This window comes from Bradysia coprophila, unplaced genomic scaffold, assembly GCF_014529535.1.
Source record: "Bradysia coprophila strain Holo2 unplaced genomic scaffold, BU_Bcop_v1 contig_732, whole genome shotgun sequence".
Lineage (NCBI taxonomy): Eukaryota > Metazoa > Arthropoda > Insecta > Diptera > Sciaridae > Bradysia > Bradysia coprophila.
The window spans coordinates 4,135,678-4,161,837 of NW_023503972.1; the positions used below are offsets into that span (position 1 = coordinate 4,135,678).

General features: G+C 35.9%; 2 protein-coding genes across 2 annotated transcripts; both read right to left on the reverse strand.

Annotated features, from left to right (window-relative positions):
- Positions 1-180: 180 nt before the first annotated feature.
- On the reverse strand, positions 181-1,725 carry LOC119084236 (delta(12)-oleate desaturase-like). Its single transcript, XM_037194132.1, has 3 exons — positions 670-1,725; positions 418-606; positions 181-353 (listed from the first exon to the last, which is right to left on the reverse strand). Exons 1-3 carry the CDS (start codon positions 1,577-1,579, stop codon positions 262-264), a joined length of 1,191 nt encoding a protein of 396 aa, XP_037050027.1. The 5' UTR covers positions 1,580-1,725; the 3' UTR covers positions 181-261.
- Positions 1,726-23,490: 21,765 nt separating this feature from the next.
- LOC119084237 (probable cytochrome P450 313a4) lies at positions 23,491-25,622 on the reverse strand. The gene is made up of 2 exons (XM_037194133.1): positions 24,974-25,622; positions 23,491-24,669 (listed from the first exon to the last, which is right to left on the reverse strand). Exons 1-2 carry the CDS (start codon positions 25,606-25,608, stop codon positions 23,802-23,804), a joined length of 1,503 nt encoding a protein of 500 aa, XP_037050028.1. The 5' UTR covers positions 25,609-25,622; the 3' UTR covers positions 23,491-23,801.
- Between the last annotated feature and the right edge of the window lie 538 nt (positions 25,623-26,160).

The window sequence follows — 26,160 nt, forward strand, 5'->3', positions numbered from 1 at the left end:
GCTCTGGCCAATGCGGTCTTATAGCAAAACGCATCTTTAAGTAATGAAGTAACAGATTTCAAAGTACTTAAATCAAATGAAGTAATAGATCTGATAGTAAAACAGCTGATTCACCAGGCGTCTGTGAAGGGCTTAGATATGCAATACCTTCCCCACTAGGCGATTCAAAGGAAATTTTTCGAATTCAAAGAATTGAATTGCCTGTTTCAATTATATTACTCAATGGTATCAGTTAACAGCGAAACTAAACCAACCGTCACATCAAATCTCCTTATGTTTTACACTTCCCTGATAAAAAACGACCTTTCCATCATCCGGAACATACTTGCAATTGGTAATGGATCGCCATATAGCTACGCAAATCAATCAAAATCATTATACGATTGGACACTAAAATCGTGCCGAGCATAAATTTACCATCAATAGCCGATGATTTGTCCATCAAATAATAATCGCCCAAAATCGGTTTTATTGCCTCTGTTGCTTCTTGGCAGTGATAGAATGGCATTTTAGAGAATATGTGATGGCAGATGTGTGTGTCGCTTATGTGATGAACAGCACTATCGATCCACGCTCCGAACGACCTATCGGCTGTACACAGTGCACCTACAACAATTTACAATCACTCCAACAATTTCGTCACTCCAATCATTTCTCCGAAAAATGTACCTCTCAGCCAAGACCATTCACCTTCTCGGTAATGTGGAACAAACGGATGCGTATGATGCAAATATGTTATTAGTACCAGCCACGTGTTCAGGCTCAAGTATGGCATCAAATGTAATTTTAAAACCAGAAAAAATCCGTACGTATTGATGAAGTAAGTGAGGGTGACCAGAGCGACGAAAATGCCGACGTCACTTATTACAATACTGAGTCGTTCTTCCGGCGAGAAAAATGAAGCATTCGGGTTAAAATGGCTTTTCGGTAGGCCACTGTTTTTCTTTGGGCCTGCCATATTGAAGAGCAGATAACCGGGCATCCATCCAACAACACACATTCCAATCAAATTTACCAAGCTGTACATAGGACTATCCTCTAAATATTCCGGCCAATGTTCTTTGGCATGCGAATAAGACGCGGGCACCCACACTTCGTCATTTTCGCAGCTTCCATTGTTCGAATGGTGTCGTCGATGAGTGATTTGCCAACTGAAATAGGGAGTAAAGAGCGCCGAATGGATGGTTAGGCCAACAATGTCGTTTACAATCGGGATTTCTGAGAATGCCTGATGGCCACATTCGTGCGCTAGCACCCACAATCCCATCAAATAAGCTCCCTGTACGAACCAATAAGCCAGATATCCTGGAACCGTTAACAACAGCGGCAATGAGTGCAGTTCGAATAGAAAATAGGCTGCATAAAAACACGAGCCGAGAATCAAAAGATTCAAAGCTAAATGTCCGAATGATGTCACCAGACTTCGTTCAAAGCAGTGACTGGGAACAGCAGCTTTCAGTTCACTTAATGTGAATTTAGGTTTTGATATTGGTTGCGGAAGTGGCGTCCCTTCGATGTATTTGTATCCTGCCCGAATCAGCTCGTTGTATTCGGTGGTCGAATTCTCAGTAAAAGTCATATTTCTACTGCCAGTGCACAGCTTTTCTTGTTTTAGGAGGACAGTTAACTCCGCTTCAACGCAATAATCGACACTGTAAACGGACGCAACACTTATTTAGCGTTTTGCAATGCCATCGGAATAATTTCAGATAAATCAGGTACTCCACAGAAATTACGATCAACAATTGGTTATCATGATTTTGTTATCAGGAAGTTAATGTGCAGAGGTACAAAGTTTATAATAACGCTGATTACCTTGATGCATTTGAAGTAGGGTTTTCATAATATCCACTGGCTTTGAAATCCCCCTTGTTATTTAAGTCATTGTACTTTAACCAGCAGCGCTTCAATAGAAATTGCTGTATTAAAGTGACTGTAACACTAAGTTATACAAAGATTTACATCAGCTGTTATTGCTAACTAAAATAAGGAGTGAGTACATACCAATGTGGTTTCTAGTTCTATACAGTATAATCTGTCTTTTGAAACTGATGAAGTACTGGATTTTGTATGAAACTCTTGAAAAAGCGTGTACCAAACGAAGTAGTAGACTCACTGGGTGAAAGGTTATATCTCGAGTCTAATTATATTGCGATCTAAGATACACTTGAAATGTTTCTACACTATGACGGATCCATTTCATATTATCGTCACCCCCCCGTGCATACATCACTTGCCATAAAATCAACACAAAATCTTTGTGGACGAGGCCAGAATATGTTTCTACTTGAATTTAGAATGGAAATGGAAACAAATTGATAGTTTGATGAATGAAGACCAATGTAGACACCACATTTTGATTTCATTTTACCTTATCGTTTGGATTATAGGATTTTCTGCATTATTCGTTTCGAGTGGATCTGTGAGTGAATCAGTAATGCCCATGTTTGTTTACACTTGAGTTTTAAAATTTTGCGTCGATAAACGACCTTCCGTTGCACTACTTTCGTATGACTTATGTACTTAGATACTTTCAAAGAAACAAAGTAAAAATTTTAGATTACGCTAGAAACATAAAGAACGGAAAAACAGCAGTGGGAGGTGCGGGAATTCGATAAAATTTCACTTTTTAGTGAAATTTTTTAATTCGCGGACCTTCTTCGAAAATACTAATTTTATTTTTAATCACTTGCGCCGAAGAGGACTGCTCACAATAATTCCCGTCAGAGTTTATAAGATCCGTAGACAAATTTACAAGAGAAAGCACTGTAGATATTGGTGGAATTTTGAAAGGAAAGAATTTTCTGAACTTCTAAAGTATTAGTAAAAGACATCGCTCTTCTTATTTTTAACTTTGAACTACATTATACTTATATAGCAGAATGTATTTTAAAAAGGCATCGCGTTTTTGAAACCTAAAAATTTTTTGTATGGAAAAAGTGAAATTTTCTCTGAGTCTTTTTCGAGTGACGCCGGGATGGCCATTTCTTCATGTTATCAAAAACGAAAAGGCGCACCATAAATTACAAATAATGAAGTCGGCATCAAATGATCGTCCGTCCAACGGATGTTATGTAGAATTCTTTATGGAATTGACTGGAATTTTTAGAATTGATACCCGCCTGTAAAATTAATTTAAAGAAACAAATTTCTTCAGCAACTTTTGCAACAAGTTCAAAAGGCTTTGTGGTCTGTATTTGAAATCCAGAAGATATTTTATTTAACAAATAAAGACCTAGATTTATATTTTCTGCCGTTTTCTGGGCACGCGATGCCAATATAATTCGTTAATTTCAAGAGGATAATAGGCAGTCCTGGGAAAAACAGAGTTTCTCTGTCGATAGAAATAATTTCTATCACTTCACTAGATAATAGTTGACGCAGAGAAGTACTGAAAGACTATAGAAAACTTTCAATTTTTGTTTGTCAGAAAATTTGTTTACTAGAAAAATGATTATGAGAAATTATGTTTTATGTGGATGAAGACAAATCAACACAATACTAAAGAGACCGTGTGAAGTATAAATAATTTATTTTTAACTGATGTAGATTATTATTCTGTAGAACAAAAGTGTAAACAGAATATCTGAAAAATGTCTGCTTGATTTTATATCTCACTTTAAAAGCTGTAATTTGAATGAGACAAAAAGGATATCCGAACCATTCTAATTCATTCTAATTGGAATCTTACTAAGATTCTAATAAGTGGGATGGCATCGGGATGGCAACCATATTTTTCAATAATTTCTATAAAAAAATTTAATTATCTTTTGCAATGGTTTTCATGGTAAATCTACTTTTTATTGAAATATGAAACGTTTTTCTCAAAATCGCACGCGCTCTATTGTAGACTAAATTTGTGTCATTTTTGTCGTTTTCGTGTAGTAGGTAACACAAATTTAGGCTACAATTTAGCGTTGTGTTGATTCCTCTTAAGAGGCATCGATGCTCAGCTAAAATTGTAGCCTACATTTGCGTGTCTCGTATTTCATTTTTAATGATATCTTTTCACCAGAATCCTTTTTGTCGAATGTCTTAGATATAAATAAAAATAAGTTTTGATTGCAGTCGTTCTGACCAACTCCAATAAAAATTTATTTTCTGTTGAAAGCTAACACATTCGTGGTAAACAGCCTCGATGAAGCGGGTAACAGTGGCAGAGACAGAAATTTACAACATGAAAAAATCCGACAAAGTGGTTCTGTCGTAAAATTTGGACTCTGCCACTGTTACCCGCTTCATCGAGGATGTTTAATTCGTGGTCGTTATTGCGGTTCTAAATTTTTGAAAAAGAATTCTGATTGAATGATATCATCAAAAGTAAACTGAAATCCAGTATTAAAAACCCCCAAATGTAAGCTTTTCACGAAACCATCGATGCCTCTTAACAAAGAATCGCCCAATGAGCTATGGACTATCGGATTTTATGTTGTCCTAAGGGAAACCATATAGAAATATATAGGAAACGCGATAGATCTATCGAAATATTTCCATCCCATTCTCGCGTAATCTGGCAAATTCAGATTAAAACATTAAATGCGACAATAAAACGAATCCAAATTTCCATAAAAACCATGAAACAGACTATAAAACATTTCTTTCATTTATATGCAATATTTGTAAATGACAAAGTGCCATAAAAGTTAATCCTGCAAAACTAATTTGTTCATCCTCCGCTCTGGTGTATTTATGTATGTGTGAATGTGTGTGTTGCATATGTATACCGAATCAAAGGGACACAACCGAAAAGTAATATTAAGATGAGAAATAATGGCAACGCAATGAAATAGATTAAGCTACAATTATTTTATGGCTCTTCATTATTGATATGGGTGTCGCAACCGTTGTCATAAGAAACGCATCATAATACATCTAATTTCGATAGTATAAAATTCCATAAGCAAATAATAATAATAATATGAGACACACATCAACGAAAAACACTTAAAATCCGAAGATACGAGAAATACTAATAATAATTCTCGACACCATTTTCCCCCACAGTCGAAACTGTCTTTTAACATTGTTTAGAATTTCTTCCTTTCCGCAAATGCATAATTCATACGGAAAGCCATAAACACGTCAATAAAAATGTTTCTTTCCTTCGCAAATAATCCACAAGTAATCTTCATTTACTACCTGAGAATAACGACCACATACAGTCGTCACCATAATTCTATCGTAAAAATATTAATAATAATTGAATCCTTGCATTATATCACTGAAAGGCGGTATTTTGTGAGCGTGAAGAATAAGTTGATTACTCTGAGGCGGCACATATATATGACACATTGTATATTATATGATAAATGGTCGTGTGTCGTGTCATTGTTTGTTGATTAACAACAATTGAAATTAATATCAACCCGGCTACTCTTTATTGCATTTCAAAATGACATTTTCCAGACCTACCATTCTATCCAGTAACAAAGTTTCCTTGAAGTTTCGTAGATTTTGCACTAGATGTCACAAAATGTTCAGATCTAGTCATGACTTTTTTGCCGTGTACTTTATAGACAATCCCTGATAACAAGGCTGCACTGGGTGATTTTAGGCCTCCAAATAATGTAAACAATCTGTTTGATATTGCTAGAGAGCTGTCTTGCTGATAAGCAGTTGGCTATGACTAATCAAAAGAAATAGTAGATTTACGTTTTAAAAATTAAAATTTTTCATTTCTTAATAGGTTTCTTCCAAGTAACTGTGAACACGAACTTTCACAACACGGACGACAACGATGTCATATATAGAGATGAACAAAACCTAAACGTCAACAAATTATTTTGCAAATTTTTCGTTAAAAATTTCGTCAAACTCATAATTGAGGTTAAGTCGTCTTCTGTGGATGAAATTTGTCGTTTCGAAATGGCCTTGGAACAAACCTATTACTGCATATGTGAGTAATTGAAAAACAAACATTTGAATTTAAAAAAAGCATAAATCTACTACCTATTACATGCAACGTTTTCATTGAATTAGAATATTATTAGCAACAGTGTGGGAGTTATTCAGTTCGCAACAAGTGAAAAAAAGACCTTCATTACGCTCATCAAAGTAGGCATGAAAACGTTCACTTTTCGCAGCGCAGTTGCAGAAACGTATAAGACGGATAAGTTGGGCCTGACAATTTTAAAATTTTAAAACATGGAAATGAGTTAGGTGTATAGCTTTTACCTTCATTTCCACCACAAGAATGTAACTTGATAATGATTTTCTCTTCTATTTCAACTGTAGTATAGTATTGTCAACTAAATGCAATTGACACCATGTGTGCCATCCACTTCCACTATATGTGTAATATAATTCGCCAGATTTTACGACGATATACGTAATCTGCAATGTGACCAAAAATTATTAGATTCGTCCGTATGCGAAAATAGAACTCTTCATTTTCTTTGAACATACACTACTCTGCCTGTTTCTGTCCAATCGTCGTCATAAATATAGTCGTAACTTTATCGACATAAATTTTTCCGTCTAGAAATGCAGCAGTGATTTTATGTTGCACACCATCTGTGCCAACAACACTGAAAATATATCTAATAAAATCAATGACCGCATCAAATTGAATTCTCTTTCTCTCTGTGTGTTATATGAATATATTAAAATGTCCATTTCGGGCTCTGTACCAAATGATAGACAATGATGCAGCAGATAGATCCGACACGGTAATTCAATTTTAAGAACGAAATTTCCTCTGATACAAACATAATTCGCTTAACAATGGGTATACATGAATAGAGAAGGTGCTTTGATTGAGAAGGTGCGATTGATAAAAGGCAATAGCTGGCAGAAAGGGAATATTCGACGGGTGCATTTTCCAGATAAAATCCTGGGCGTCTTAAATTTTCAGCGCTTACCGAGCGAATAATTAATTTGATAATGCCAACATCTGAGTACTGTCATCACAAGATTAACCGGCCGGTCATGTTGGTCTATGGCTTCGATTGCAATGTTTCGTTTTACAGTCCCTTTACACTCAGTGCAGCGCGTTTGGGCCTATGTATTTTAAGCCATCAATTCTACATCAGTTGGCATAATGCAGAAATTGTAGATTTTGCGAGAGAATTAAAAATGTCCAGAGGCTGTACATTATTTGAAAAATTGACTATCCAGTTGTTGGATTAGTAAAGATAAAGCACATAAGACAGCACACTGACACAAAAATTGAACAGCGGTCACAGGTCGATATATTATCTGAGGCAGGTAATTTTTATGAAAATGAGCGCTAACCGGAAATCTTTCAAGCATGAGTAGTGCTCTAAATATAGTACTGAAACTGGACAGTGTATCAAAAAAAAATTAAAACTGTAAAACAATCTGGACAAAAATTTTCTTACAAAATAGTACTCTATTTGGCAACTGTCACCCAAAGTACTTTTTCATTACACCAACTACGAAAGTTGTAATTTTCGCTTCCCGAATGAGATGCGAAAGTATAAAAATTCAACTCTCAGTTAGCCACGACATCACAAGAGGTGCGAAAATACTTTCGCCTCCCAACAGAGGAGCGAAAGTACTTTCGCCCCTCAAACGAGGATGCGAAAGTAAATGACAGCAACAACATGTGTTCCGTCTGGTGTCGTTGTGATCACTGTGATTGTTGTGATAGAAAAGAACGTTGCCAATAATTTATAAATTTTTCTTTTACCAGGGGGCTGCCGCCCCCTGGACCCCCGCATATTTCAGCTTATTTCGGTAAATTTCATCAGTTGGAACATTATAAGGAAGCTCAAATTACAATTTTCGTAGTTGTTGTAATGAAAAGTTGTGTGGATCACATGGCACATGGTCCCTTGTGATCCAAATAACCATTTCATTACACCAACTACGAAAGTTGTAATTTTCGCTTCCCGAATGAGATGCGAAAGTATAAAAATTCAACTCTCAGTTAGCCACGACATCACAAGAGGTGAGAAAATACTTTCGCCTCCCAACAGAGGAGCGAAAGTACTTTCGCCCCTCAAACGAGGATGCGAAAGTAAATGACACCAACAACATGTGTTCCGTCTGGTGTTGTTGTGATCACTGTGATTGTTGTGATAGAAAAGAACGTTGCCAATAATTTATAAATTTTTCTTTTACCAGGGGGCTGCCGCCCCTGGACCCCCGCATATTTCAGCTTATTTCGGTAAATTTCATCAGTTGGAACATTATGAGGAAGCTCAAATTACAATTTTCGTAGTTGTTGTAATGAAAAGTTGTGTGGATCACATGGCACGACGTAAAAAAATTCAACCTGTGCGATTGCCGCCCTGGCCTTCGGCCACGGGCTGCAAACTTCGCACACGGTTGAATTTTTTAACTTTCGTCCCTTGTGATCCAAATAACCATTGTTCGAATTGCGTTGGTGTAGCGCTTTGTCACTCAACCACTCAGTACGTGACATTTTATAGTATGAAGCTTATATAAGAGCGCTTACCCCTTGGCAAATTTTTAGCCTACATTTGTGCGCAAAATATTCGTTTTTTGATGATTTCTCTCTCTCTCTCTCTCTCTTTCGCAAAAATGTGTTACTTTTAAAGGAAAAAATCGTTTGTGGGTGATAAGTTACCCTCTTGGAGAAACCTTTGCAAAATTTGTAAATTACACATTTTGCAATGGTTTCTTCAAGTGGGTAAAGTTATGACTTATAAACCAATTTTTTCTTTAAAAGTAACACATTTTTGCATGCTTTAATGGTTTTACTTTTTCAAAAAAAGATTTTCGTTCAGAGAAATCATCAAAAAACGAACATTTTTGCGCACGAATGTAGGCTAGAAATTTGCCAAGAGGTGAGCGCTCTAAATATTAACTGTCACAGCCAATAATATACATTACCTCTACTAAAAAACATTCAAAATTTTTGACATATTGCCTACTTACATATTGCCTACAGACGATTTATTTCTACACATCTGTGTCAGCTAACTTATGAAAAAATATTGTCAGTTCATGAAAAACTCAAAAATTTCATACGATCGCTTTGACACACCCTAGTTTTCAGGTATTATTTCTCGATTACTTTTCATCTTACCTGACGCGCTCGATATAAACCCAAAAGAAAGGAAGAGAACAGGAGTCTCTTCCAAGCAATTACCAAAAGCAAAAAAAAGTTCGACAGCAAAAATTTTCGTTCGCATTCATTATTCTCAGAATACCCGGAAATTTATTAACAAATTTTGGTCCATCAACTGAAAAAAATATATTTTCTGTGTATGCTCTAGCAAGTTTACGATTTCCATCAGCATTGTCATGTCATAATGCACAATAATCCATTTGGAAACAAAGCCATTATGGGATGTCGATGGTTTCCATTATTTTTCATATTTTTTTTGTGGGTTGGTATCTATAGATGTATGTGCAGAGAAATATAATGATACCTGTCTCGTCCCACTCTTAATTCACATCATTATATTTTATCCACGGAAATGTATACGAGAGTAGCGACTCAATATAAAATTCACCCTAATTACCCATTATTTGATACGGCCACTTAAGTGAGTATGATGTTTTGTTGTATGTTTGGAAAAATGAAAAATCCATTGCATTGCATTGTTGTAACGTTGTGATTTTCCTCTTATTATTTTTCTCTTTTTTTTCGCCAACATCAGAAACCTCCATTAGTGACCACCATAATTACGTACAATGTCGAAAAAAATTAAAAGTATCCACTTGTCGGCATACAATTTCCATGTCTGCAATTTGTTTTTTTTTTGCTGAAGTTATTTTCTTTTGCTTTATTTGTCAAGTTGCAGCATTATAGACCATTCACAAAGTACGCACGCGAAAAATTACGAATATCAGACCCCTTCCCCCCTGCGTACATAAGAGTGAAGATTTCGACCTTTACAGCGCGCGTAATTTATGAATAGCCCCTTACCGGTTCTTTAATTATGTAACAGGTAAATAATGCGGAAGAGCAGTTTGGTGATCGTTGAAAAATGTCAGCAAAATGTTCCTTTTCAATTCTGTTCATGCTCAAATATAGTTGTAAAAAGAAGTATAGCACCAACATGTCTCACAGACCAACACAAGGTAATATTCGTAGCACAAGGAGGAAGGAATCTCAGTATATAGTGTTATGGGAGAGTTGAGCACAATGTCAATCTACCTTTTGTATGTTGAACATTGTACACAGATATATTTTTGACACTGCCTTCAAGTGATCCGTACATAAAATGACCTCAGTCACAGGACCTATTTTTTAGGGGACTAATTCCCCACAATTCCAAAAATGTCGAGGAAACATTAGAAACATTCACGAAAAATCCTGAATTCTGGTTTCTCTTAAATACCGTCGAACATAATCAATCTAGCTCAAAAACATAAAAACAACGGAACTCCTTCGATCCTTTGACAACTTGTTATATGATTTTAGGGCTCGGAATCGGTCGACCGAGGTCAATTGCGGTCAAAAAAGTGACTGACCTGAAACTTCAGGTCAGGTCAGGTTTTCATTTTTGAAGAAACCTGACCTGACTTGAACCTGAAGTTCTGAAACCTATCATGTCAGGTTTCAGGTTGACCTGAATTTTTCATACAAATTTTCAGGTCAACCTGTCAGGTTTCAGGACAGGTCAGACCTGATCACTCTAATCAGGTTTCAGGTAAAATCAGGTCAGGTCAAAGTTGATTGAATCAGGTTCAGGTCGAAACAGGTTAATAGGTATTTTCAGGTCAGGTTCAGGTAAACCTGACCTGTTCCGAGCCTTAAACAACAACTGTCAACTGAAAAATAAAAAAATTTTGAGTCGAAGGATTTTGACTAAACAAAATGCCAGTATGTAGTGCGCGATCTCAGGACCCCAGTGAAGCAATTTGTTTTTCAATCAAACCAATATCTGCCGAGCGATACAACTTTGAAAACGTGATGTGAAGAACATGCAATTCTCTTTCCAAAGTCTTATCGCTTGACAGAGATGTTGGTCCGATTGAAAGACTACCGGTGTCCTCATATCACGAACTACATACTGGGATTTTGTTTGACCCAAACCCGTTGACTCTGAAATTTTATCATTTATCAGTTGACAGTTGTCGTTATACGATTTATGCTCGATATACGGGCTATAATCAAATATACTGGATATACTCAAGTATACGTTCACAACCGCGAATACCCTTACTTTACCTTTTACTCAATGATAAATAGAACTAGTAGTTCGTACTGTATCAGACGATTTTTGTGTTTTATGGCAATCTGTTCTATGACCTCTCCAACCTAAGGTTTACCAAAGTCTCGATGCACAGACAACATGGTCAAATTTTCAAGAATCTTAGGAACTCCACTTGAACTCGAAGTTTCCATTTTTTGAATTTTGGATTCCGAGTCTTTATGCAGTTGCAACAAGTAGGGGGATAGAGTTCGAAGTTCGAACCATACATTGTACTATGCTGAATATGCGAGGTTGTCTGCTAGATGTTATGAATATACGATGTCCATATATTTCTTCGAAGCTCTACAAAGTGTATTCATGTAATAAGAACAATGTATTGCACACAATGTGTACGTTCAGTACATGGTGGTTAGAGTGTCTTATACACTAAATTTAATTTCAATATCTCTAGGGGACTATTCTATTCAAACAGTTGAGAGTATAACCACATTATGCTCTTGTTTATTGGATGTGGTTGCATTAGTTAGGCGAACTTATTAAGTGTACAAAATAAATGTCCGACTGATGATGTGTTTACAGTACAGTGGAATGCACAAATCGGTAGTGTTCATCGATATACATATTTAACTCTCCTGAAAATGTTATTCGTTACATTATCGACGAAAATTGCATTTTATGCTTCGGCCAAGCTGGTAATTATTACGTGCCTGGATATGTAATTATCGAATTGCAACAAAACTGTTTTTTTTATTACATCAGGTTGTTACAGTCGTTAATGCACTCTGGAGTTGCGTGTAAATATTTTCAAATTCAATATTCTATGCATTACCATACGATATTTACATAAAATGTTCCATTAAACTGCTCTCGATTTAATTGTAAAATCGCCGAATTGGCTAATTAAATTTTAAATAATTTTTAATGTTGCAAATCGATAAAAACTCCTGCGGCTGATTACATTTTTCGCATTTAATTGCAGTAATTTATATAGGCAATAATAACCAACACCCCGACCCCATTGATGATTCTTCCGGTTAATACATCTGGACGTAATTTTCTAATTGACAGAATGCCAATGAAAAAACCCCTGATCCATGCATTTCATACAACATTTTAAAAAATGAAACAAAGAAGAGAGTGCCACATCTGGACATTCCCAAAATCCAACCTGGTGCAAAAAGTCTGATGATCCTAAAATGGAACTTGGTAGCAGACCAGATTTTCGAAGTTCCTAAGAACTATACCTACCTATCTAAGAACGGAAACGGATGTGAAAACCCATAATGAAAACTACGGAATAAAAATTGAATGTTATTCATAAAAAAACTTAACTTCAGCACGAACCGAGCTGAACAATTGTAATAACATTTCCGTTTTGTCTTCATGAAAAATGCAAACATTTTCCTTCGATACTAACGATCGACCACTTTTCCAAATATTATTCTTACTTAGGTACTTCGATGAAAATGTTGTAGTTGCAATCGATTTTCCGTAACATTTTCTTGTCAAAATAATAATTTTTATTTATGCGATTTTCTTGCATGCAATTGTTTGTTTTGTTTTAGAGTTTCGTTGAACTTTTCATAAGACATAACTCATCCATACTGATAGTGATGGCTTGGCTTGGTCGTCTTATATGTTTGGAAAATGTATTATGAGCGAAAATTGAATTTGCATAGTAAATGGTTTTCCAAAAGCTTTCGCAAGGGTAAGTGATATAGAAATATGTTGAAAGTAAAATTAGCTACGGCATTAGATCTTTTACTTCATTTGGTGCAAAGAATGTCCCAGTATTTGATACAAAATCTATCACTTCAGTATTTTGATCATAAAATTCTTTGTAAAAGCGAATACCCCGCAGAGTTAATTGCTTATTCTTGTGGACACATTGACGTTGTCAATAGCAGATGTCTTCAGACTCTTTACTTTCATTTTCGACTTGTTCGGTTTACATAGTCCATTTCCCAGAGCATAATTTATCATGGACATATACACTCCGATAAGAATTTTTCCATTATACTGTACACTGTAACTGTAGGTACATCATGCAGCAGGTAATCCAGTCTTTATATCGCTCATTCCATCGTTACCTTCAGAATTCTTTCGTTCGTTCCTAGAATTCTATGGAAAGTTCTGTAACGCTGGGATATGCCATTATTATAATTACCTGCTGCAAGTACACGTTTTCCCAAAGCTGGTGAAACTGCTGCAACCAAATCTACTTTCAAACTGCTGCAACCGAATCTACTTTCTCTCGAAAGCTGACACATTCGGGGTCGTTGTAGCTGTCCTATATTTTTGAAAAACCATTCCGCTGGAAAGATATCACCAAACGTAAACTAAAATCCAATATTTAAAAAACGCCCTAATATGCTTTTCAGTAAAGCATCGATGCCACTTGACGTGACTTCTAAACTACGCCTAGAAGTAGGCAAATAATCTAAGAGGAATGTCAATTGACATCTTGCCTATACGTAGGCTAGACATATATGCACACAAATATCCATCGTATTTGAGGCACATCGTCTCAGCCACCAAACACATTACCGGTATTAGGAAGCTTAAGTGGCACTTCACGACTCAATGAAAACACAATGACTGTGAAATTGTCTGACACGGGAATCTAACCCGGTTCGTTTCTGTAGAAGGCTAGTACGTAACCAGCACCTTGGGTACATGGAAGTCTCACAAGGCAATACTTCGGCATCTCTGCTTTTCCATAGGTGCAATTGTTCTCTCTAAACAGCTGTTTATCCTGGAAAGTAACGTATACTTGGGCGTCACGACATCGTTCGTATAAAAAAGTGATTTAGCTCGTCAAGTATTTATCCTCGGCTGTGCTAATTTTTTATCTACAAAAATTTAATTTGAATAAAAGTCGTTAAAAATGTAACGACATTTCCGTTACAGTTCAATCTACTTTTTCCCTCTTCTTTCATTTTTTTATTACAACATTCAGATGCTATTAAAAACACTAAACTTAATTATATTTGTACTGCACACCGATGAACACTCCTTTTTCTTAAACAGTCAGAAGTAAATAAATAATAAAATGAAAATGAAAAAAAATTAGTCGTGTGCATTGCGCGCAGCAAAGAGTTTCGTAATTAAAAACTCATAAAAACACGAAACACACAAACAATAAATGCACGGAGAAAAACACCTAAAAATATTAAAAATTTCCTTTTTATTACATCAGAAGATTCCGAGGAAATTAACCAAATGTGTACATCCATTTTTTGATGACTTTAGCAATAAAACCGACGAATATTTAAAATTTTACTATTTTATAACCCAACGCCAACCCCGGCAGTTTCTTCAGCGCAAATATATAACAATAATCTCTCTATATGTTTGATGGACTGGTGTTTTATGCATATAAAAGGGTTATACAAAAAAAAAACAACCAGCCGAAAATTTGATCTTGAATGCGACTCCTTCATAATATTTTCGGTAATAAAATACGAAAAATACAAAAAAAAATCTTTTTTATTGTTTTATGGCGATTTTATGGAATATGCGTTATGACTCCCGTGCTATACTTCGGCCGTATACGCAATTTATTATTTTAATTGAGTTCACTGTTTATTATGAGTGCACACACACACACACACACTCTATTTATACTCTCATTGCAAGTAAATTTATGTCAGTTACGATAGTTAAACAACAATAGCTACAAGCTGAATGAGACTGAGAAGGTATTCGAAATGGTCATCGAGAGAAATTTTAGAAAACTCAGAATTTTTAGGCTCTTTAACGAGATCTTTAAGCTCCTCAGGCTCGATAGTTGGTAATTACTTTATCATTATAATTAACTACTCTGCTACTTCTTTTGACAACATTCGATCTGAAAATCTTTTACTTCACTTATTTTTTGGCTTATAAGTGTCGATATGTAAGTCTAATTTCTCAGTAAAGTTCAGCAAGGTCTTTCGGCGGAAATATACAAGCAATAGTACATTACTGACTTGCTGGGACATTTTTTGTTGAGGCATGTGGGAAATTTTTATATACGTAATCCTACACGTCGAAACCAAAAGTTTCCCAGTAAGACGGTACCGTATTTTGGATGCTTGCGACCAGAAAATAGTTTTGAACGAGACGGTAACAAGTCGTTTTCTGGCCGCAATCGGAAAATAGTTTCAATCGCAGATAACAAAAACTGCTGTCCAATAAGGGAAAAAAACTTTTGTCAAAATCCGATCATGAAGTGATAGTAAGCTGGGCTTCTCATCAGTGCAGTGAAGATAGAGGTTTCTGTCTGTACCTCGAGCAGGGCCTATTTTAAGTAATTAAATTGTCCGAAAATTACTGTATTTTTGGTTTCTCTTAAACCTTATAAAATACGATCCGATTGTAATGCAGTAGAGACACTTGGTCCTTGGTGTGAGGAAGCTATTCGTTTCGTGGATATCCTAGGCAATTTGATCTGTGAAAGAACTGGTGAAGGAAGGTCTAAAATTTACTTGAAGCAAAGAATAGGTATTGCTTTACAGCGCTCAAATGCAGCTTGTGTTATGGGAACGTTTAGGGAAAATGAATTCGAACGGTTGATTAATTTGTTAGCCAGTTTCTCTTAGTTAAGTTTCTAGTTAAGCCTTTCTCCTGTTTCTCCTGAATCAGACCAGTTTCCATGGTTCTGGATAAATAGAATAGGGAAATTTTTGTTAAGTATAGAAGCCACTCCATGGGTGGAATTTGTTTCATAAATTGATACAAATTTAGGATGTCGAACAAAAAATCCGAATGTAATTGATTTAGCTTAAAAAACATATAAAAACAACTAGAACGGCCATAGAAACAACGGAGGCGCTTCGATCTATTGTTTTATGGATCAACTGTTTCGGCAACAGTTTGAGAAATTTTCGGGAATTTAATGCTCCTAAAACACGCCCTGATCTCGAGTATTATTCATTAGTTTTTGTTTGCTTGAAAGGTGATAAAGGGTCTTCATTTTATATCGTAAATACGGCGCGGTAATTGCCTAACAAAATGGCAGCCACCTTTCGGATTTTGAGTGTTTCAAACATCCCGTTTATAGGCATCTATTATATTCATAAAATGCTTACCTATGGTGAAATACAGGTTCCCAATTTATGCTCTCAGCTCCCACTACACCATCAACTTGAAAATAAAATCTTCATCGAAAAGTGTCGCGTTCGTTCTCTTCAATTTCCTTTTCATTTTCAAAATGTTTAAACAAAACCGATGACAAGACATTGTAATACGTAATCCATACGACACCTCTTTAAAAGAAAAATTATCCGAAAATTATTTAGCACCCAAAGTCACGGTGCGGTTGAATTGAGTTTTATTAAAATCCACAGGGCACTCTAGGGAGTAAAACTCCCAAAATAAAACTCCATTCAACCACACCGTGAAGTGTGATACGACGCGTATAATATATGTCATTTGTACAGTTGTAGATTGTGAGGGTGAACAAGGTATTGTTCAAGTTGAAATATATATATATATATACCTCCCTCAGTGAAACATATATGAAGTTTGAGCCACACAAAGTTCTTAAGTCTTTGCCAAAAAAAGGTGAAAATAAAAGAATATTTCAAGGATAGGACAAGAAAGACTTTGATGAGAAAAAAATGGGAGTTTCGTTGGTTTTTTTCCTTCTTTATACATTTGAATAAAAATATGAAATTCAGCGCATGTTGACGAACATTCTCTCATTGTTGAATGAGATTTTGTTTGATGAAGATAAATTACATGATTAAAAAGTGCTTTTAATCTTAAAGAATTTTCTCTTTCTGCTTCGGAGTATTTAGCTTTCCGCGATGAACGTAATGTATCGTTTGTATCGTAATATAATGGAAGAGACCAGACCCGGGGTATTAAAGTAATTACATGGAGGAGCACTTTCCAAAAACGAATTTCATAAGAATTCGTTGCCCTTGTTTGTTTTCTCGACTTTATAATATATACTTGTATACGTTCTCATCGTTTACTCGGATTTGTTTCACAAAAAAAAAATGTTAAATAATTGTTGCACTAAACAATAAAAGCCACTCTTTCGTCTCAGATATATATTTTTTTACATTTGAAATATTCCGTTTGAGTATCATTTACAAACTTGTTAACGAGGAATGGGTTGTGGGGAAACGAAATGAATTGTACTAATTAATTTTTAAAATACCGATGCTAGCGATTGCGATGGACCTCACAAGAACATTATACGAATTTTACCCTTTTATACCTTGCCTACAAACCTTGCCTGTGACTAATGAACCAGGTATGGAGTTATCTTGAACGCATTCATTATTTATGTCAACATAATATGAAAATAAGTGCGTTTCACACACCCCAGACAGGCAACTAAACTCATCGAAACTTCTTTAGATGAGAATTTAATGGCATTTTGGACGTACATCAGATACGTCTAACGAATTTATGTCGTCGCAGCAGTTCTCGAACGTATATTGTTGCCAAACGGCACTGGTCAATTTTTGTAATGAATGTATATACCAGGTATGGCCTATTCTACAAAATTTGTTGATTTATCTTGAACGCACTCATTATTTTTGTCAAACGAATATGAAAATGGGTTAAAATCGTTATTGCCTCCGAAGTGACATTATACCATATCTGGGAGGTTTATTTCATTATATAATCATAAAATATTAATTATTTTTAGTTCTTTCGACTCCACATTGTTGAGTCCACAAACTTCTCGATTATTAAATCCTTATCTAGTTGTCGAACCAAATCATTTTCAATAAACAAAATACTAACAATAGTACATTACTAAACCAGTGAAGTAATTTGATATCTCGTATCCAGATAAGTAAAAGTATTCGAGGTCTTCAGCGAGGAAAAAGGTTTTCACTAGTGAGGGAATAGCCACATTACCTCACCAGTAAAGTAAATCTCTTTACACGTTTAAGAGCATTGAAAAATCGTTCGCCACTTGCATTCGCTGCACCGATGCACTCAAATATTCGTAAAGCGACCTCATCGCTGTTTTACATCACTGAAGACGAAGATCATCAACGTTCTTTAGGTAAAATATATCTGGGCTCCTCCGCTATTAACTACAGTTCGCAGTAATGTCTTCTGTTCCCAAATGCTCTTACCACCGAAATCAAAAATCAGCAAGTGAAAAATTAATTTTTGATTTTTTTTTCTGCTTCGGATTCCTTGGTCAATTCTAAGTGCAGCCTGGGGCCAGGCATTTTAAAAGAAAGACAAAATGAAAATACAACCCACCCTACTAAATGTGTCTAAGAGCGGAAAACAAGATCTTATTACTTATTGTTATTGGGCTGGTTCGGAAAACTGGAGTTTCTTCAGAAATATTGTTTGAATCTGCATGAGTTTCAGGCATTGTTCATTCAGCGGATGAAGTTGAAGTACATTCAAAAAACATTTGTATTTTTTTCGTTTTATTTATGACCAGGACCTTAAGGCCAGCTTTACATTGTCATGTAAAGCGCCTTAACCTGGCCTTAAGAATTTTTAATCGGAGACTCCAATAGATGAAGATTGGCTCACCTAGTATGTGTATATTACGTAGATGGAAGCACGGGGTTTCAGTGGGTTTCGAACATTTAGTTTTTTCATGTTGCAGATATTGCAGTGTCAAATTCTGTCCAAGATGTGACATATTTGCAAGGTATGGCCTTTTTCACAAAGTATAATCAGCGTAACCTTCGTAAAAACAATCTTGAATCTGACAAGAGCATGTGTGCCAACGTGTAAAAAACAAATGTTCAAATCCCACTGCTGAACCGTGGCGATCCGCTTGTCAAACGGACAGTACATAAACAAATTCCATCACCTATTGCACCCAAAAAAATGAAATTTTGGATGTACATTAAAATCGCCCAATTTCTACGAGTAACCCGTAGAAAGTACGTTTAGGATGTACAATTTACGGATGAGTAAACCATTGGTCTTATCGTGTTTTTGGGGGTTTTATCCGTATGTTGATGTACACTTTATTCGTACATTGTTGTACATTTAATCCGTACTTATCATGTGACAGTTCAACTGTCACAGTTGCAATTGTGAATTCTTTCAATTTGACCTCATTCCGCTCCTCAGATATCTTTTTTGCAATTATTTTCTTAGACAACAATAATTTTTATTTGTGGAATAAAAAAAAATTAAATGAAAATGTTTAAAAAAAATCTGATGCGGGTTTGATTCGAAATTACGGAGAGGGCAGCCACATCAAGAATTCCTAACTTTGATCTGATGAGGCCGATCAAGGTGATTGATAAATGTAAGGTTGCTCGTAAAATTTGCAGCTAGTTTGTCTACCATTCCCACTTAGGTTAAAATGTGACTACAGGCTTGAAGTACAACAGACGTAGGAAGTAGAAAAAACTATTTGCTGATGGCGGAAGACTGTCATTTGGCAGGTGATGTTAATGACTGACAAGATGTTATGAATTTTGTCGTGTCAGTTTTTAACATGAACGTCATTTTTTAAAAGATTTTGCCAACTTCGATTTGAAATTATACTTTTTGGATATATAAGTCGGGAAATATTTTAAAACGAAATAAAACTTTTACAAAATCGTCGAATCTGAAACTAAAAAAGCACCACTGTGCCAATCAATTATTTACTTTACTTTTTAACCGTTAATTAGAAGCCGGTCGAAATTCACGTTGATTATCTCAACGGCCTGTTAGCTCAGCAGGAAAGTCTTAGCCTGACGTGTGAGAGGTACCCGGTTCAAATCCAGCTAAACTTGTTTTTTTTTCTTTTATTATTTATGATTGTGATCCTTTTTCCAAACTAAAAAACAGATGATATGATATGATTGTATCATTACCAATCGTTAATTAGCTTTGATCTATTTTTAAATTGACAAATAAACGTCAAAGTCTGTATGACACTTACTGTACGTTTTAAATGTACATGGTGTACGGATGAGTAAACCATTGGTCTTATCGTGTTTTTGGGCGATTAAAACGTAGAACTTTTTTTTGGGTGTGCTTCTGATTTTCTTCTGTACTGATACTGAACTGGACTTCGTCGCACTTTTTCTCCGTCCAATATGAAATATACTATTCGTACCACGGACTAAAAGAATTATTTAGCGTATTCGATTCCAGACCTCGCCTTCGGCTCTGTCTGGAAACTTCTCACACGCTAAAAAAGACTTTTAGTCCTAGGTACGAAATGTACTATTATCTGGAAGCTTTTTTTTATCAATTCAGTTGATTCAACATTAATTTTGTTTTTATAAGACAGCACTAGCTCAATTTGCTTATAGTCGTCGTCGTTGTTAGTAACAGATGACATATAGTTATCACCAAAAAAATCCTCATAGTCAGCGAAAACGTCGAAAACGTTACACGATATTAGCCATTCAATGCCTCCCGTTACCTTAATAAACTAAACAATAAACACATGTCAACACACGACAATTGAAAAACATTTTCTAATTTCAATATCTCAAACCTATTCCGATTGAAATTCGACATCTTTCAAACTAATCAAATTGGCTTCACTCACTAAAACCCAAAAGTCTTTATATTGATATCAAATTTTCTCTGAACACGAGGGGTCGTTCCATACAAATATAATATAAATGTTCCATGCATTGGCATGGCACAGGATTCATTGTAGTCCATAAAAACTACCCGAATAATATTGTAACAGTCAAGATAGAGGAGAGGAGAATGTGTTTATTGGTTGTTCTATGCAATCAAGTTAAAGTGTGTATAATAGTTTAGTGTGTGTTCCATCTTCTGGAATATAGGGATCGAAACGAAATAATTGCAAAGAATGTTTTAATAAATAAATTTATTGACGTAGCAGAGATGGTGATGCCATAATAAAATTTCGGGTTTTATGATAGGCAAACAATTTGTACACTTAAATAGGTATGATGGTGAGCTGAGCATTGAACATTGTATACATACAATACGTAGTAATAGTATGTTAATATCGATTGCAAATAATGTATCCTTCTATCGTAAATGTTGAACGATTTGCGATTCAATTAGATTGTATGTCGGTAATACTGACATGAAAAGAATTTTAATATTACCCGAAATGCTTCCCAATCAAATAAATAAAAAATGTTTTTCTAATCAAATAAAATCGTTCGAAATTATCGAATGAATGGACTAGGCAAATGTTCGTTTTTATCGCGGCGTATAGTGTTCATTCAAATTAGTTTTGATGTTTTTCGAAAGTATAGTTTTGAGAATGGAACCGCATTGAATGCCGCCGGTCTATATGCATTCACATCAAGCACATTCAAGCAGGAAACTATTGTTCGACATTTTATAAGTTCAAAGAAAACTTTAAATCCATTTTGAGTATGGTTTCGATTGTTGTCTTGAACAGCCAAAGAAATATTTAGAAAAGTCATTTCAAATGAAATAATTAGATTCGATTTAGAAAATATTTTAGTTCTCATCAGTTAATCGACTAGAAAATATTTTAGAACCATTCAGCTCTCGAGTGCCTTTAATCTCTTAACGGACAAACACTCAAACATAATCTCATAATGTACATGTGGACGTCACGCGAACCGCTATTTTATAAGAAGCTAGGGACTTTTCATGATTTTACACATAAATAATTATCAGATCATAGCAACGATAATCATCACGATACGATCATCTAGCGTCAGTGATAACACAAATAAGAGATGACCTCAGACAAATGCTGTCGTAAATTACTGTTAGAACTAAAGAATGAAAAGATTTTGAAAATTCGAGAAATTGATTCTCGCAAATATACTCTGTGACTGTAGCACATAAAAGTTCGTAATTTTAATTGTTAAAAATCACTTCTAAAAGTCCTCACAATAAAAATTCTGTGTAATCAGCCCCTACTAAGTTACAAAGAACTTTTGCTGCATTTTCGATCGTATTGAGAATTACCCGTTTCATTTCTTTTTACTAAGTGGCTGCTATTCAAAATGCTCCTTTCAGGTGGACCTGATTAAGTTCAGGCTTTCCTGAAGCTGATCTTGTCCCGAACTTAAAATTTCAGGTCGAATTTAGGTTAACTTGACAAAATCTCACCGAAAATTTCAGGTTAAACCTATGACAAATTTTTGCGCTGCCCGACACGAATATCGTTTGTTTGTTTTAAAACTTTTGTTACCTAGCCCTAAAAGGGTAAGAAGTCCTAACGAATATCCCGGCAACCGCACGTCGTAGAAAATCCAAGCTAGTGTTCAAATGAAGGTATTGGAGCCAAATTAAGAATGATATCGAATGGAATTCGTTACCACGTTTGGCGTAACTTACAAGTCGAAAACGTGACTTGTTAGGCACGCCCAACCTATTTTTTTTTTTAATAAAATCTTTCCTGTGCAGAGTAGTCGAATCAAACCTCAAATTTACACTTGCAAGGTACATTCATGGTGTCATGTATTTTTGGTGTCACTGCAAAGCTGGTGATCAGAATAAAAGATCTTTAGATTAACGAGCTTATCTACGAGCTCGTCCTCTCTAAGAGGAATAGATTGAAATAGGCTCAATCAGCGCGTCAAATGACTACCTTTATATACTGGTGTTCATACTCCAACATAACCAAAGGTGAGACCAGAGTCTACCATAACACTTACGTCAGTTCACGCCGTAAGTGTGCCAAAAATTTTAATTTTAAGTGAACGATTCGATGAAAAAGTGAACCGAAAAATACATTTCAACGCTTCATTGTATGAAAATGATGCTACGTTAGAAAGACCTCCGCACTTTCCATTTTGGATTTCGACCGCACTTACGACGTGAGTTCTCTCGGGAGCAGTACCCCCAAAGTGCCACCCACAATCACCAAGTTTCAGCAAAGCTGGTGAGCAGTGAAAACCATTTTTTTCGGATACAGAGGAACTGCCAGAAGTTCATCGAAGTAGTCATATTTTTAGCCATATTAACACAATAAGACACTATTTTCCCTGAAATTACCTGGATTAATTTTCATAAGAAAAGTGTATGGTTTCAGTTGTGATCGCCTCCCACTACCCACAATAGCGAGGAATTTTTTGGAAGTTTTTTTTTGCTGTTGAACGAATACCTTTCTCGGCACATATAAAAAGATCCACTAGAAAACGCGTCCGATTTCGGTAGACTGTTTTTCAAAAGAATCGATTATAATCATCTGGAGAGGAAACTTCACAAACGGACCTTCACAGTACACATACCAGTATGAGAGGTTCCAATGCTCAAAACAAACCGACAACGAAAAACAATTTGCTGCACGCAACACACTCGTTCCACTTATGTCGAACCATTGACTAGAGAGACCGTAGAAACGTATATTTTAAAGACCCGTAGTTCTATGTTGTAAGCTATTCATCAACAGAAAGAAAAATTCGTGGAAAAATAGACCTAAGCATAAATATGACACCTCCATGCTAATTCATTGGTTTTTAACAGCATCCAATACCTTTTGTAGATTGGTTTGTATTGACGAATGGTTGTTTATTATCATGTCAAGGTGGTTTTTACAATTTTTTGTTGTGTAATTATTACAGCGATTATCGCATGTTGTAGCCTAAACTTACCGACTAACACTAACACTAAGATTCCACTCATCGAACTCTATATTTAGCACAGCAACATGCGATAATTTGTATCAATTTCGTCTTTGTATAAAATTCTAAATTCAGATTTGATCCGCATCTTATTCTTTAACGGGATGTGTGTGTCCAGAATCTGATGGTTCTTCGTAATGGTAAATGCTTCCTTGTAACTTGTATTGAACATCGAAAATACCTACGGGACTCTCGATTCCAACGAAATCAAATGATCGGTGCAAAGTTTCAACGAAACATAGGACTTCAGTCTAATGTCTTTCATTGTCATTGACGTACTAAACTTAAACTTTCTGATCAATTGAACTGTGGCAATTTTCAGCGCAATGGTGGAATATTTATTAGCTATACAAATACGCGATCCGCCTGAGAAGGGCAGAAATGAAAACAGATGACGACTTTCCGAATCATCCGCATAGAATCGTTCCGGCTTGAATTCGTCCGAATCAACACCCCAAATGTCTTTGCGACGGTGCAGGGCGCAAAAGTTCATCACCAATTTCACTCCTTTCGGAATAACCAGACCGGGCTCAATTTCAAAATCGTCGGTGACTTCTCGCAGAATCATCGGTACGGTGGGCATTAGTCGATAAGTTTCCTTTAGCACAAGGTCCAGATATTCGATGCTCTTTATGATGTCAGAACTTCGGACATCTTCGTCGCATAAAATTGAACTTTGAACGGATTCGTACAGTTTCTGTTGAATGTCTGGATGCATTGCCAGCAGCAGTATGGTGTGCGCCATTGCATTGGCTAATATTTCGTATCCGGCTATGAAATTCAGAACATGATCGAGAATTTCCTTGTCGTTGAATTTTTCCTCGTTCCGAATGATGTGATCGATCAGCACGCATCTTCCATTGTGTGATGTATTGTCTGTACATTCGCTTGCCTCCATGATTGATCGACGCCTTTTGACTATGTAGTGTCGGAATTCGTTCAACGTCTGCTGAGCAGTCTTCTCGTCCCGCCGCAATTTCGTTAGTTTGAACAGTGTCTTGGGATATAAAAATGGAATTTCAGTCTTGTGGTTGAAGGCCTCTTCGGTGCTGAAAGGAAAAATACAACATTTAGGTTCCTTTTCAAGCGACTTAGCTTGACTTACTATTGAGCAACAGACGTGATAGCCGCTCAATAATGAAACATCTATTTAGGTCACTTGCTAAACTCAGAAGTAGCCTTAGTTCTGGTGGGGATTTCCGAACCTAAATTACCTTCTTTAAGCCAAAATTTAAAGGCCACCTACGCTAAATAAATACTAATTTCAACCATAAGAATTCCTTAACGGCTCTAACGTCTGTTCAAGGTTGAAGCAGTGCGATAATATGTAAGAGGAAACACCCAAGGACTTACGTTTCAAAACCGCTGAAGATTTTTTCATAAGTCGCCTCGTCAAACAAATCTTTGGCTTTCATATCCATCGACGTTTCACACAAAACATCAAACGAAAATCTCTTCGCAATCGGTAGAAAACTAAATTCCTTCCCCTTCGTTTCGCCGTCTAAAGTTGCACAAAACTCATCACTACAATCCGCAAATATTTTAACAAAACTTTCCAGCGCCGACAGACTAAAGCAATAATTGAAAAACTTTCGATGTTCCTTCCACTTCAAACTAGTACGTCCAGCGGTCAGTGCCGTTTCGCGTTCCATTAGCACATAAAATAGATTCCACTTATCAGCACACTTGGGCGACATCAGAACTTTCTGAATTCTTTGTGGATGATTCACGAATACGACCAACAGTGGGCCGAACCACACTTTGACCATATCCGAATATTGAAGGCACAATGTGGTAATGATTTTGAATCGCTCCTCGGCACTGGAAACGCCAAGTTTAATGATCGTATACAATCGCTCAATGCAAAACGGATACCGAGGATTGAATTTGTGGTAAGGCATTTTCAGTTGATGCAATACCCGAGAATTAATAGTTGAAATTGCATACAAGCAAACGATAACAACCGATAGAATTACAAGCAACAACATCTTTACGGTCTCAGCGTATTCTCAAAACTGACTGGTGGAATATGTTTCTTTCATCGACTTGAATTTCAAATTTTCCCTCAGATGCTCAAGGCACATAAGATTATGTTCTGTTTAAACTAGAAATTACATTAACTTTATGTGTAGCTTGACAAAATCTGTTTGTGCTTGTTATTATCATCCACATATTTCCGATGCGTGTGAGGTGTAACCTTTGAAGAAAATTTTTCGTCTTGTAAATTTGTTTAGTTTGTGAGTTTATGGGCAGCGTATCGTAACTATAGTGTTTTGTGTTTGCCTAAACGTTTTTAATATTTTACAATTTACAAGTCCGATATATTCAAGATAAATATTCATACAAAATGTGTGCCTATGATGCCCATCCTCAATCAATATATTTAACGATTTTTTAAAATTTCTAATACATTCTCAAAGGATACCAGAGTATGCCAATAATCGAAAGTGGTTAGGGATATAGCTTACGAAAAGTTACGACGATAGAATAGAACTCAAATTTTCAAATTTTCTTGGGTTTTATTTGTTCTACTAGTTCCA